The following is a 15,885-nucleotide window of genomic DNA, read 5'->3' on the forward strand; positions in this document are numbered from 1 at the left end:
ACTGGTTCTGTTTGGTCCGTATAATACAATGTAAAAAAAGACTGTTTAATAATCCTACGGCTATACACTGCATAACCCAGTCGCGTTTCCTCGCACATCCCGATCAGGTGAAACAGATTTACATATATAGAAATGATTATATGGTCCCTATAATTTGTGCTGCTGTCTGGGTTATCACATAAAATAATCTAATTTTTGTACGTTACTAGCCAACCAAGCAGGGCATAAAATCGTCAAACAATAACAAGTTTATTTTCCTGCCATAAAAAATAATCCATAAACTGTAAACCTCCTGTAACGAGACAAATAAACCTCTTCACTCAGACACTCCTACAGTTCTTGGTACTGCTCAGATGCTGTAAATGGCATTGCCGGAGATGTATATGGTTACTTAGTAAGCAGTAATACCAGCAGATAAAGAGCCCTTACTAGGAGCCTTCCACCAGGTGACTGCTTATCACAGCTGGACAGCGATTAGGTTTTATGCTTCTTACAGCTTAGCCATCTTGTACATCTCTAGCAACACGACACTGTCTAGAAATAATTTCACAATAAGAGACAAGACGCGTGAAAAGCCAGGGCAGAGTCCTGCAGAATACAGGGGAAACAAGGGCATTGGTCAACATATGCAATATACATACATACATATATATGCAATATATATATATGCAATATATATATATGCAATATATATATATATATATATGCAATATATATATATATATATATATATGCAATATATATATATATGCAATATATATATATATATATATATATGCAATATATATATATATATATATATATATATATATATATGCAATATATATATATATGCAATATATATATATGCAATATATATATATATATATATATATGCAATATATATATATATGCAATATATATATATATATATATATATGCAATATATATATATATGCAATATATATATATATATATATATATATATATATGCAATATATATATACATATATATATATATATATACATATATATATATATATATATATACACATATATATATATATATATATATACACATACATATACACCTACACATATATATACACATATACACTAGATGGATATAGACACAAATATATAATCTATATCGCCACACGTGTATGTGTGTTTATATAACACACACACACACACACACACGTGTTTATATCTACTATATATTTCTGAAAGCACTGTATGTCTGCATGGCCTGTGTCCCTAGCGGCAATCTCATTGGTCCCTTGGCCCGCCCGCCCCCGCACACCTCATGGCCTGAGGCGGAGTGACGGGCCAAAGGACACACAGGGACGGACACACACACACACACACACACACCTCTCTCTGTCCTCTCCCCCCATCACACTCACCTCCCTCTCCACTCACCTCCCTCTCCACTCACCTCCCTCTCCACTCACCTCCCTCTCCACTCACCTCCCTCTCCACTCACCTCCCTCTCCACTCACCTCCCTCTCCACTCACCTCCCTCTCCACTCACCTCCCTCTCCACTCACCTCCCTCCCCGGCGCGGGGACAGGCAGTGGGCAGGGCAGCCTGCCGCTGCCTCCACTCACCTCCTGCTCCACTCACCTCCCCGGTGCGGGGACAGGCAGTGGGCAGGGCAGCCTGCCGCTGCCTCCACTCACCTCCCGCTCCCTCCACTCACCTCCCGCTTCCTCCACTCACCTCCCGCTCCCTCCACTCACCTCCCCGGCGCGGGACAGGCAGTGGGCAGGGCAGCCTGCCGCTGCCTCCACTCACCTCCCGCTCCCTCCACTCACCTCCCTCCCACTCACCTCCCTGGCGCGGGGACAGGCATTGGCCAGGGCAGCCTACCGCTGCCACGCGGCACCTAAGATGGCGGCGGACGGACCCCTTCCTCCCTCGCGGACCAACTAACATGGCGGCGGCCAGAAGGAGAGGTGAGTGTGTGTGTGTGTGTGTGTGTGTGTGTCACAGCGTGACACTGTGTGTGTGTGGGACACTGTGTGTGTGTCTGTGTGCGTGTGTGTGTGTTACACTGTGTCTCAGACACTGTAGAGTGGGGACCGGAGCTACACATAGGGGGGGGGGGGGGTCGGGGGGTCAGGAGCGGAGAAAGATACAGGGGGGGTGGAGAGGAGGGACCCGTCAATTTAAAGCAAACCAACCCCCCTCCTGTCCACTGCCCCCCCCTCCTGTCCACTGTCACCCCCCTCCTGTCCACTGTCACCCCCCCTCCTGTCCACTGTCACCCCCCCTCCTGTCCACTGTCACCCCTCCTGTCCACTCTCACCCCCCCTCCTGTCCACTCACCCCCCCTCCTGTCCACTCTCACCCCCCCCTCCTGTCCACTCTCACCCCCCCCCATCCCCTCCTGTCCACTGTCCTTTCCACTGTGTCCCCCCCCCGTCCACTCTCCCCCCCCCTCCTGTCCACTCTCCCCACCTCCCATCCCCTCCTGTCCACTGTCCTTTCCACTGTCCGTCCCCCCACCCGGCCACTGTCCCCCACTCCCCCCGGCCACTGTCCCCCCCTCCTGTCCACTGTCCCCCCCTCCTGTCCACTGTCCCCCCCCTCCTGTCTACTGTCCCCCCCTCCTGTCCACTGTCCCCCCCCTCCTGTCCACTGTCCCCCCCCTCCTGTCCACTGTCCCCCCCCTCCTGTCCACTGTCCCCCCCCTCCTTTTCCCCCGTACCCCTCAACTCCCCCCTTTTCCTAGCGCTAAATGTAACTCACGGGCAACGCCGGGTCTCTCAGCTAGTATAATATATACACACACTATATATGGATAGAAACACACACACACACACACACACAAAATATATGGATATAGATACACACACTTGACTACAGTATATATAGATTTAGATAGACACACACTATTAAAAGGGATGGAATGGAGTTTCTTCCCATGTAAAGGCAGTATGTACAGTACAGTACACATTACCAGTATGCGATGTTAAAGGCTTGCTTTTATGCTGCATGTCACATTGAACTTGAACACGTATTTTTTTTCAACCTCATCTACTATGCAACGCTGTCATATTCTGCAGAATGCAGTGGGCGGATTAATATAGGACTGGGAGACAATCAGAGCAGATTATATGTACACTCACAGCAGGTCAGCTCAGGCTAATCAATCATATTCCCCGATAACCGTGGGTTTGATAAAGCGGAATGACTCGGGTTGCAAATTGGATTGTTTTCAGTACTTTTAACGTGGGTCATGCGCTTTAAAAAAGAAAAAAAAATGGTTGTGTCACCATAATAAGTAAAAAAAGGAAGTATTCATTTCAATACAACGGGGGTTTTTTTTTTTAACCCGTAATGTACCTTATATTTATTTTATATAGAGCAAACCATGTGCACAGTGCTATATGTAGAGTTTTGCAGGCCCCACCCTGCACTCTTCTTCCCCCCCCCCCCCCGGGGGTCCCCTGAGCCAGATCACCTTCATTTAAAAACTCAGGGATCCCCCAGTCCTCCAGATACATCCCGGTAAAACGTAGCTCCAGTACTTCCTGGTATTTAAATCCCCAGCATCGCGCCGGCCAATCAGAAGCTGCGCCGGATAAAAATTGCGGGTTCCTTCTGGCCTGCGTAACACGGGAGATTTAGGACTAGAACGCGGTACTTTTGCCGAGAAGTATGTCAGGAAAGAGGAGGTCCCCCCCCCCCGCCCCCAGCGGTTACGTTAACGCGGAGCGGTCGTTTTCAAACAAGCTAAACATGAAATTAAGAATTTACTAAACCTTCTTTGGGAAAGATTATGGAAAATGGAACGCGACGAGCTAAAAAAATCAGGCCACCCACGGGTCTGGGACATTTTGACACGGGCGTTTCGCCGCAAAGAAACTCTCCGCCGGTGTTTAGCCGCTGCTCACCTTACCACAGGGACTCATAGCTGTCAAGTCACGAACCTTAGCCCTTACCCTAAAAGCCCCTAATATGAACGAAAGTTAACCCCCTACCCTAAAACGTACCTCATAGTAGAAGTGGCCGGCGGCGGAGGGTCCCCCTCGGGACCAAACGCCAGCGAGATGGCCATGATCAACTGTCCCATTCTGGCCACCGACCGCTTGACCGGGGCACCCAGGACTGTCCAGCAGGGAAAGGGGATGCCGACAAGTTTAATATGGACTGGGGGGCCCCATCTGTGCAGCGAAGGGTTCTTTGGGGGGGCGCCCCACTATGCCGCTGGGGTCGAGACATTGTCCCCACTGCCCTGAGCATAATATATGTAGATTAACCAATACACGCGCACACATACGCACACACGCACACACGCACGTACACACACACGCACGTACGCACACACGCACGTACACACTGCAAGAAATAGAAAATACTGTATCCCTAAACGTTCATTTGTGCAGAATATTTGCCAGCTATCTCTCTATAATGCCGCGCTGGCACCTGGTAGCCAAGCGGTTAAAGAGGAAGAGCTGAAGCAACCGGACATGAATCCATGTCCCCAACAAACCTACTAGTTTCAAAGTTTAATTCCATAATAACAGCCATAAAATACAGCGAGCAAACAAAACAAAAAGAACAGAAGGGGACTTTTTAGTGGAAGTTGGCACGCAGGGGGGGAGGCACAGGCAGGTTTGCCTTGTTATCACAGAAACTTAAATGGGGCTTAATGAATTTATGACTTAAGGGGCCTCTTATCTAATCGCTTGTTGGTATTGCACTAATTGCAAATCCTTGTACTATGAAATAAGGGGTTGCAGTAATTAAAAAAGCAGACGTGGAACCGTGGCGCAAAAAGAAAACGCTGCATCTCCATGTGACCCGTGGCGGATTTCCTACTGGGCCCAGGGGCGGCATGCACAATCGGCGCTAGATCGTCCAGCACCAACGTCACGCGGCGTCATGTTGAAGACAGCGCGGCGCTGGAGGAGGGCGGCACCAGGTAAGTGACTATGGGCGCCATTTTCTTTAAATCCGACACTGCATATGACGGAGGGACCACCTTTGTCCTTTCTTCCATGTAGTAAAATAATGAAGGTGGGAGAAGGCGTGGGACGATTCGGTCACTTGGACCAATATCCAGTGGATGCGTTACCAGCGTCCAACCTCACAGGGTTTGGGTGCGGCAGAAATACCGCCATCTCTGCCCAGAATTGTATTTGGTCCAAGTTCTTTCCTGGGGCAAAATGCACAGGCATATTCTAGATCTGGGGCAGCAAACTCGTCCTCAAGCGCCACCAACAGGTATGAAGGATATCCCGTTTCAGCACACGTGGTGCAGTCATTCCGAGAGCCACCTGTGCTGAAGCAGGGATATCCAGAAACCCGGACCTGTTGGTGGCCCTTGAGAACTGGAGTTGACTGCCCCTGTTCTAGATCTTCTGAAGCGATTGTTTTGGGAAGTCAATGGGGAATTTTAGGCCAAAAACTGCCCCCCGACTGGCTGCTTTGGTGGATATAGAAGGCAAACTCCTTTAGACAGCAGTGATTTTTTTAACAGGAGATCGTGTCTGGTTGGACAGCTTGACCACAGCAGGGACAGACGTTCGGTAACAGCTCAGTGTCTCAAGGTTTGTGGCTTCTCCTGTGCCCTCGTTGTATCCTTTGGTAGGCAGGAGGGGATTCCATTTTTCACTTTTTCTTTGATATAGTGGGCGAGTTTTTTTGGGTGGGGGGGGGGGGGAGGGGGGGTATGCATTATGGATCCATTAGATAATATTTTAAATATTTGATATTCATTTATAAACGAATTACAGGTGACCGCTCCTCACGATCACATTACAAAAAAGTCGCCTCTTATGTCAGTCCTAACATCTCACTCCCTCTCCAGATCCATTGTGACTAGAGACAGTGGCACTACAATACGACATATACCTTGTGCTTCTGTATCTGCCCCAGCTGATGAAGGACCCCGAGACGTTTGAAAGCTTGTAACAGATCAACGATCTACTGTAACCATCACTCCACCTACACCTTCCCCCTGTCCTTATGTTACAAGTTTGAGGTCAATGGGTTATGGGCTAGATTAAAAAGTGCTACATTTTAAGACATCTTCCATGCCAGCATCCTCCTTACAGCCTCTCTCAAGTGAATAGGCTGTATAAACAACAGGGAAATAGTTACGCAGGCAGACGGGAAGGTGGTTTATGGAGTAGCACTGCGTAGCAAACATGGCCCTATAGGTGTGTAATGCCAATTGCAAATGGGTGCCATTGCAATATTTGTATGGTGATAGTAGGGTTGTAGTGTCTCTTAAAAAGGTGCGATCCCGCAGGTGGATCAATTGAATTTCTTTGGGGTCTCTAAATGGAGCGAGTGTTTGCCAATCGACTGTTATTTACCTGTATCCCACCCTGTCCTTATCAGGGACCCAGTTAAGATGAGGGAGGGGGGGGGGACTCTGGCAGTACACACACGCACGCTGATCACAGTGACATCACACAGTGACATCACACAGTGACATCAGTGACCTCATAGAAACGGAGCACGCCAATGGAAATCCCACCCCCTTCAAAGTCTCACTGTAACAAGTAAATTAAATATACGAATAGGTGTCAAATTACCCGGATGAGACCCCCTAAACTGTTCGCTGGCATTGGTTCCCTGGGGTCCTAGGAGTGATTGCCCCTTTAACTCTGAGTGTCGGAGGGGACCGCAGCACTCAGTCATGGAGCGGAAGACAAGTCCTCCCCATAGGAGCGCAGATCTCCCCAACACAAATAGAAATTAAGTGGGAGGGGGGAGGGGGAGATTGAGTGTCAGGGGGGGATATGAGTGAGAGGGGAGGTAGGTGAGCGAGGAGGAGGGTGTGGAGAGAGAGAAGGAGAGAGATGGAAGTGAGGGGTGGGGGACAGCGAAGTGGGGTAGAGAAATAGATTGGGGTGAGATTTCGGTGGTACGTGAGGGGGGCGGCGCTCGCAAGACCGCCATGTTGGGCCCCAGTGGAAACTAGTCTTGGAACCCGGTAAAAGCCGTCGGCAGCCCTGCTTGGTCACCAGATACGGAGGGCTTTTGGGGGGGAAATTAAAGGGGAAAAAGAATGCCGCAGACACACAATCTTCATACATGGTGCACAAATTCTAATGAGATGTAACATCTCCAAATCCTCCTAACACTCCAAGGGCAAAAGGTTTTGATACACAGGTGAAGTGGTAAACGACAATTTTGCCTCAACATTGCATTGACCGACACCAAAGAGCATATACAGACTGTGTGTGTGATATAAAACAGAGAGAAAGACTACGACATACACACACACACACACACACACCATTCAGAAAAAGAACAACTGGCTCTATTTAAAGCAGAGAGAAGCCCCTCCAACCCTCCCACGGGATAAACCAGCAAAGAACGTCAGAGCCCCACACCGCTCCATTCAGTGTCACGGAATCCCAGTCGCCAACAGGGGCTGCAGCTCAGGAAGAGACGATAATGTTTCTATTGTTTGCTACATAACTGTAACCCTCAATGTCAACAGCTAGAGAGGCTGGGGGGTTAACCCCATCACTGCCAGGAGAGACGTGGTCAATATAAACCACTTGTGTATGCAAGTCTAAATGTGTTTGTATGGTGCCATCTGTGTACTCTGCACTGTACAGCAGTGTCACGATAAGATCATGAAATATTATTTTAATCAATCTGGTGCTTCTGGGTTAATGTAGCAACAGTTTGATTTAAAAAATAAATAATATAATATATTGGGTTTATGATGGATCTGCACAGACCCAGAAGAGTCTTGACCTACAAAGAGGTCTTCATTTTGGAGGCTCTCACAAAGTGACATGCGTCAATTTAGAAGGCAATAAACGATAACCAGAGACTAGCCTATCAGCCTCTAAGAAAACGAAACGTTCCTGAATGATTACTGCTGCATCCCGGAGTGAGGCGATACACAGGTCCCGCCTTAGTTGGGCGATTTTTTTTTTTTTTTTTTTAAATGAGACTATCCGGTGATAACTTCGATTCTAAAGTATAACGTTTCAGATCTGTGTAATCGTTGCAAGGGGACACATTCAGTGAGGCCAGATACGCGAGGTCTAGAAGGTAGCAGGGACAGGTATCCATTTGGCACTCAAATTTAGCGCGCAAGACGGACGGTCATAATTCGTCTCGTTACGTGCGTCAATTGCCTGAATCTGTTGATATGACTCACGTGTGCAAGTATTACAGAAAGGAAGTTATGAGTGCGTTTATATAGTGAGCCAAAGATTTAAACACATTTTTTAGGAGTTTTTTTTTTCTGTGTCGTAAACCGTCAACCTAGCAGCTGATATATGACAGTGGTGGGGCTTGAGTGGTTTCAATGAGAAAAGAATGGTATAAAGGGCTTGCTCCGTAGTTACGAAATCAGAATTTAACAGGTGGTGTGTTTTGGACCCAAACACGCAAATTCTCATATTTCTGCGCCAGTGACCTCCCTGGGGAAAACCCTGACATATGGCAACGTAATGTATAGGGATTTCTGTATTATGTTCTAATCCTGTTATTTTAAGAAATAGTTTTGCATTTACTGTAATTGTATGTTCTTGTCATTATCTTTTTCTGTAATCTCAAAATGGATATACAGTATATCAGTCCTTTAATAAGTAATGCTTTGGGGTTCGGAATGAACTGTTGCCCGCTCTGGAGAGAGTATTTACATTTCCCTACAACAGATGTGTGTGTGTTAAGTGCATAATTTTTGTATAATAAACAGGGACCTGAAAACCATGGCAGATAATATATAAATAACATATTTTGCATTTTTTGGGTGGTTGGCAGCGTATAGATAGGATTGCAATTGAGTAAGGGGTCGATATTAATTTATTGCAAGTACCTTGCGCCGGAGAGAAAGCCGAGTTGTGTAGAGTAGCCGTGTGTATTAAACCTGGTTGCATGTCCAAGTCACGGGCTCACTTGTGTGCTATTCGTGACAGATGGTATATGGGGACGGATTTAGTGGATATATTGTTTGAGGAACCTTTGCAGAGGTGAAAAGTGTGATCGCTTGCGAATTGTGTATTAACCCTTCTCCTGTATGCAGGTCACGTGATCACAGTTGTGCCGTACGTGACAAGCAGTAATACACAGGACAAAATAACAGGAGACAATATGAATAAGCGCTGCAGGCGTAAAAGCAAAAACATTAGGAACAGGCGTCCCTGCCCCGAAGAGCTTACAATCTAAATGGTAAATAGGGAGAACTTGGACAGGATGGTCTTTGTAAGTTCACCCAACTTGCCCCTTTTTCACAAAAAGCATTCAGGTGGTAATGTAATATTGTAATATGGATGTACAGGCATTTTCTCCGGGTCTATTAAAGATGGCCGCCACTGCGGTCTACAACAGTCCCCTCGTCAACCCATGAATTCATGCAAAGTCCTGAACTTACGGGATGCAGGTCTAGAAAGAGGGAGTGCAGATCCTCACTGGGGTGCAAGCCGTCTACAGCCGCCACAAAGCCGGGGTCCGCATTGTAAAAATGGAGGGGAACGAGAGGAACAGAGGGGCCCCCTGTATAGAAAAGAGACATAAAATAAGCACAGGGACCTTTATAAACAGGTCATGTTAATAGAGAGAGATGGGGAAAACTTTTCACCCAAGTTGGAATTTTGCCGCACTATTGCGGATTCTTTGCCATCTGAATTTTCCAAAAGCAAAGATGTATTTGAAAAAATTAAAAAAAATAAATAAAATAAAAAAAAGACAGTTTGAGCCTAAAGAAATTAAAAAAAAAATCTTTAAAGTAATGAGCTCTCTTTTATAATGTAGGCCTGGAAGAACAGACACACACGTGTGTGTGTGTATACGTGTGTGTGTCTTTCTTTCTATGCACTTGGTCTTGGAAATATTTGGCAACGGTTCTAGTTCTTCTAAATAAAGTGTGTGTGATCTTGGTTTATATCAGATTTCATGCTTTAATGACACAAGTGCACGCTGCAGGGTGAATGAATAGGACGCTTGTGCAGCTGCAAATGTGAACAAGTTACTGTACTGTGTGACACACTGATTATGCGAAAAGTTCACAATTATTCGGAGGGAGTAAAACATTTTATTTTAACCATCTAAATGAGAACCTCGGAACATTTACCCGTGGAAACGGCCTAACTCTTCCATTTTGAAGAGAGACCCAGAGAAAGCCGCGCTATATTCAGCGTCGGATTGAAGATCCGCCGCCCCTTGGCGCTTGCCTGTGGAGGCCGCCTTCTTCCTTCCGTCACCAACGCGGCGTCACATGGCATCGCGTTGTCACGGCGTCATTTGACGCCGTGATTCGGAGAGGAGAACGGCCGCCCACAGGCAAAAGCGCCTTCCCATCAGACCTGAGAGCGCGGCATCCGCTCGTGGGGGCGGACATTTTGCCACCCGAGGCCCGGGGCCGAATGGGAAATTCGCCAGTGTATATATCGTCTACTAGCTAAAGTGCCGGCTTCGCACAGGTCTCCTCCCCCCTCCCCATGAGAGGGAGAGAGGTGAGGGGGAGGAGGAGGGAGAGAGGGAGGGGGGAGGGAGGAGGGAGAGGGGGGAGGAGAGAAGGAGGGGGGGGGGAGGAGGGGAAGGAGGGAGGGAGGGGGGGGGGGAGGAGGAGGGGAGAGAGGGAGGAGGGAGAGAGGGAGGAAGAGAGGGAGGGGGGGAAGAGGAAGGGAGTAGAGGGAATATACACATATTTTAATATCTTTTGAATTCTTGCAAAAAAAAAAAAAAATTAACAAAAGCTACTTTGAAAAGTCCAGTCCTCCAGGGCCACCAACAGGTCAGGGTTTTTCAGGATATCCCTGCTTCAGCACAGGTGTCCCAGTCAACGACTGCACCGCCTGCGCTGAAGCAGGGATCTCCTGCATGACATGTGGGGGGGGGGGGGGGGGAGGGGGGGGGGGAGCTTGAGGACTGGGAGTTGAGCGCCCCTGACCTGGGGAGGTATTAGTAACGCGAGATAGTGCCGATGTGTGACGCCGGTTCCAGGTGTTGGGGAAGGAGTGCGATCCGTTTCATTGGATGGGAACGCCATCTCCTCCAGCGCAGCGAGAGCGGGTTCACAGCACAAGGAGTAAGGGCCGGGTGTTTAAATGGCAAAATATCTGGATGTAGATACTCTCAAGTCATTGCCGTCAACAGGGAATTTGGGGCCGCGTCGGAGTATAGAATGACCCCCCTAATTGTTTTTTTTTTTTCCATTAAACTGAGATGGTGCCGATCGGGGGCACTAATGCACAAAAAAAAAAATCCCGTTGAAGTCAACGTGAGTTTCCTTACGCTGGTGTCATGATCTGAAAAATTGCAGTTTGATGATTAAACCCCTTCCCCTCCCCCCCACGCCCCCCCCCCCCCCCCTTCCCGAGATCTCCGGCTCAATAAACAGCCCAGTACTGAGGGGACGCAGTTCCTTGCAGAATAGTACTTTTTAAACCGGTTTCTTACAGTAAAAACTTAAAGAAAATGGTGTTATTCTCGTGATCTCGTCCAGAACAATCCCCCAGCCCTCCCACCCACCTCCCCCCCCCCCCTTTACTTCTTTCCATCCCCCAGCCCTCCCACCTCACCCCCCACTATACTTCTTTCCACCCCCCCCCCCCCCCCCCCTTGTTCTGAAGAGCGGGTGAATACAACGGGTTACAGTAATCCACGGCCGATATAAATAAAAAGAAGACCCCCGCCTCCTCACCCCACCCGGAAAATTCCCACCTTGCCATACAAGAAACGCCCCGCCACCAGTGTCAGACTACTGGAACCCGAGCCTTACCCAGTAAGAGGGGCGTCTCGCAGAGACGATGTCTGATGGTAAAAAGGCCCCGGGGGAAAAGGGAAACTATTAGTGGGCTTCCCATGTGTGATATGTATCGTACCCTCTGCATTTACTGTACAGCCTAAACATATAAAGGTACAAGGAGAACAAGCGGCCGCAGATACGTACCGAAGCGACACGAGCTGACATTCTGCACCCCGGAATTCACGCCAGGGGCAGAACCCCTCGTTAGGCGTGGTAGTCCGGTACCATTGGCGAACAGGTAATTGGGGGCGGAGTAGCGATACGTCGGGACGCTCCTCTAAACGCCGCTTCCTTCTCGGTATACCCAATTTTCATGGACCTGTGTTATGCAGAGAAACCAAGACCGTTCTTCGTCTGAGAATAAAACATCTCCGCTTATTGTAACCAAGGCTGGCATTAAAATATATATCATTTTTGGAAAACCACATTTTTAACTAAAATCTCCGTGTACTGTGCCCAACTACAGGACAGATGAATAGATTTAAAGGGCTCGGCTTTCAGGATCTCTTTCGAAAGGCCCATCGTATTTGTTACTGTAAGAATTAATAGAGACATTTATATAGAAAGCGCCTATTTTATATATAAAGTGCAATGTCCCTGCTTTAATAGGAAAGGACTGGTACAGTCTACGAGGTTTGATAGGATCACTGTGATTAACCAGCATATTACTGCCAAGGCAGGAGAGGAGCGGGGACATTATACTAACCAGAGACAGAAGGTGTACAGTATGGAGGTGTGTACAGTATGGAGGTGTGCACACAAACAGTATGACACAGAGCATCACAAAAAGGACACTGTGACTAAGGACACTGTTTTAATATCACAGAACATGACACAGGCACAGACCGTGGACAGCCATAACGTGGCACAAGACGGATCTCCTTGAGAAATAGTATTTCAGGCCTACAGTGCAATGCCTCCCAGAAACCCATGCAAGGTTAATGCCCATAACAGGACTGGTCAACTCAAGTACTTAAGGCACACCAGCAACAGGTCAGGTTTTAAGGATATCCCTGCTCCAGCGCAGGTGGCTCAGTCGAAGGTTACCATGGTAACCTTGACACGGCTCTGGGCCCTAGGGGAGAGCGCCATTTTAACATCCCGAACACTTAACATTTCAAACGCTTCTACCTCCTGAACAGAGGGTCAGATTTACACGTTGAAAACAAAATGTAAAAAAAAATAAACACCAGGTGTTTGAAATAGCAAGAGGAGAGCTATTAAAATACGCAACAGATGACTGAACAGTGCAATTAGTTAGCTGCGCTCATTTAGAAGGCAGAACTGCACTGCTTAGCACTTCCAGTCTAAAAAAACACCGCACAAAAATAAAACACTCAGTGTTATCTGATTGAGCCGGGCGTCCTTACACATCCCATCCAACCCTGACATTTGCACTTTGTACGGAGGAGAGCGCAGCCGTGTGCAATATTTGCACAACACTCCACTTCTACAGAATCTGTTGACGGGCAGAAGCCTACGCAAGAGTCACGGTCCCCCCAACCCTGAAGTGTCATTCTCCAAGCAAAAGCCCTTCGTCGTTTGACGTGGAGACGTCACGAGCGAAGGCCGTGCCTTTTCCATGAAGGACATTAACTGCGTCACTGGTCAGGTTCCTGCTAATACTTTAGTCTGGTTCAGCGTAGAGCGGGGTTGGCCAACTGCAGTCCTCAAGGGCCACCAACAGGGCAGGTTTTCTGGATATCCCAGCTTTAGCAACGGTGGCTCAATCTGTGCCCGATTCAGCACAGATGTTCAATCAGCTGTTTGACTGAGCCACCTGTGCTGAAGCAGGGATATCCTGGAAACCTGGCCTGTTGGTAGCCCCTTGGGGACCGGGAGTCCTGAAGTGGAGTATTTTACACATCCAGGGACAACTCGTCCTAGTGGGACTTCACAGGAAGACGTTGGCAGTGACGTGAAGCTGGACGTTGGGTCCGTTAGCGCATCTTACCTGCATGCGTCTGGGCTATAAAACTCCAGGGGCGTGGAGGGATTCAGGAAGGGAGGCCACATCTGCCCAGCCGTTCCATTGATCATATTCGCCTGCTTGGAATTCCAGTAACCAACCTGTGGCAGAGACAATCCCGTCAGCGGCGTATGCAAACGCGCAGAGAATATACACAGTACAGCTATTTCATGTGCAATCCCGTCATTCACAGGGCTCTGGAGACACTGGACACAAGGTTGTCCGGACACAACTTCTGATTTCATGTTACATATTAGGCAGGTGGCGGAAATAAAATAAAAAAATCGACCGTTACACTGGAAATAATAGTTTCATATTCGCACATTTCCGCAGCAGAAAAATAAAAAGGGAGACAGACAATGCAGGGCAGAACATTCACCGGTGCTTCCAGATTTCTCCTTCTCGGATCCACTGGATTAATTTTTTTAATGCACTTAATGGGGTTGCCAGGTGTCCGGTATTGAACCCGACTGTCCTGTATTTTGGAGACACTGTTCAGTAAAAAAAAATGAGAGGTAATACTGGACACGTATGTGTCTGGTATTATCTCTCTGGGCGTGTATGTGTCGGGTATTACCTCTCTGGACACGTATGTGTCGGGTATTACCTCTCTGGACACGTATGTGTCGGGGTATTACCTCTCTGGACATGTATGTGTCCGGTATTACCTCTCTGGACATAGTACCCTGACCGGCTATGGGGGCAGTGGAATTTCCCGAGCAGGGCTGCTGCTAGGGGGCTGAGCAACTTCCTCCACCCTGATTGGCTGCTCCTGGGTAATGCAGCCAATCAGGAGGCGATGTCAGGAGCCTGGGGGGGGGGGAGCCAAGGAGAGGAGGAAACAGAATGGAGCGGCGAGGTGTGCGTCGTACCGGTCACCATTGTGTCCAGTATTTTTGGAGAAGCGACCTGGCAACCCTAAATGTATACGTTATTAGATCCGTATAATGCTCCCCCACCCATATACAATTCCTATTTCAGAGAATATAAAACAAAGGGACTGTAGAACATAAAAGCCGTACTATGTCTCACGACAAGACTACCGAGGCTTTCCCCATACAGCAGGGCCGACCAACTCCAGTTCAAGGGCCACCTACAGGTCTGGTTTTCAGAATATCCCTGCTTCAGCACAGGTGGCTCAACCAGTCGAAGACTGAGCCACCTGTGCTGAAGCAGAGACTGATTTGAGCCACTAACATAATTAATGATACTCAGCACTGCTTTATATTGCAGCATGTTGCGTTCGCGGCAAACTGCTCTGGGGACGATCAGGAAACGTATTTGGTCTTCCGCCTAGTAACTGGGACTGCAGATGCACAAGGAGCCGGTTCTGCATTTATTAGAGAGGAGCATGTGATTGAGGGGTCCTCGCTCTACGCGTTAAATGACTTTTCCGCTCTGGCGTCGCTCCCCCTTTCCCGATCATGTGTTTTTATCAGACCTTTCCTTGTGTCTCTGCTGCATTAAATCAGTCACAGGACTCGCAGGGTAAACAGATTAGCAATGAAAACACTGCAAGATGTGCGTTTTTACTCTCTGTGCCAGGGCCCGTTCCCTTTAAAGGCGCAGCGCTGCCTGCACGGTTTCATTGAAAACTTCTTTTTTTTAATACTGTACAGCTGTGTTTTTCAGCCAGGGTTCCTAGGAAGCCTGGGGTTTCCCGGGTACCCCCCATAAAAGGGTTCCCAGCTATTTTCAGGTCATTTGAAAATGTTACCAAATACAGCAGAATTTACCATGAATCTGATCTCAGAGTTGCTATAAAGAGGGTCGGGGTTCCTTACAATGCATCTGATCTCAGACACGCTATTAGAGAGGGGTTGGGGTTCCTTACAATGCATCTGATCTCAGACGTGCTATTAGAGAGGGTTGGGGGTTCCTTACAGTGCATCTGATCTCAGACGTGCTATTAGGGAGGGTCTGGGTTCCTTACAATGCATCTGATCTCAGACGCGCTATTAGAGAGGGTTGGGGTTCCTTACAATGGTATCTGATCACAGACGCGCTATTAGAGATGGTTGGGGGTTCCTTACAGTGCATCTGATCTCAGGACGCGCTATTAGAGAGGGTTGGGGTTCCTTACAATGCATCTGATCTCAGACAGTGCTATTAGAGAGGGTTGGGGCTCCTTACAATGCATCTGATCTCAGACGTGCTATTAGAGAGGGTTGGGGTTCCTTACAGTGCATCTGATCTCAGA

The 15,885-nt window shown here is 48.0% G+C and overlaps 1 protein-coding gene across 1 annotated transcript in view; it reads right to left on the reverse strand.

Moving 5' to 3' along the window:
* The window catches only part of SCARB1 (scavenger receptor class B member 1), an 80,742-nt gene that overhangs the window by 22,352 nt on the left and 42,505 nt on the right, over window positions 1–15,885 (reverse strand). Inside the window, 4 exon segments of the mRNA XM_075569218.1 lie at window positions 9,341–9,462; window positions 11,861–11,987; window positions 11,990–12,035; window positions 13,671–13,995. Coding sequence (XP_075425333.1) covers window positions 9,341–9,462; window positions 11,861–11,987; window positions 11,990–12,035; window positions 13,671–13,995 — 620 coding nt within the window.

This window comes from Ascaphus truei, chromosome 13, assembly GCF_040206685.1.
Source record: "Ascaphus truei isolate aAscTru1 chromosome 13, aAscTru1.hap1, whole genome shotgun sequence".
NCBI lineage: Eukaryota > Metazoa > Chordata > Amphibia > Anura > Ascaphidae > Ascaphus > Ascaphus truei.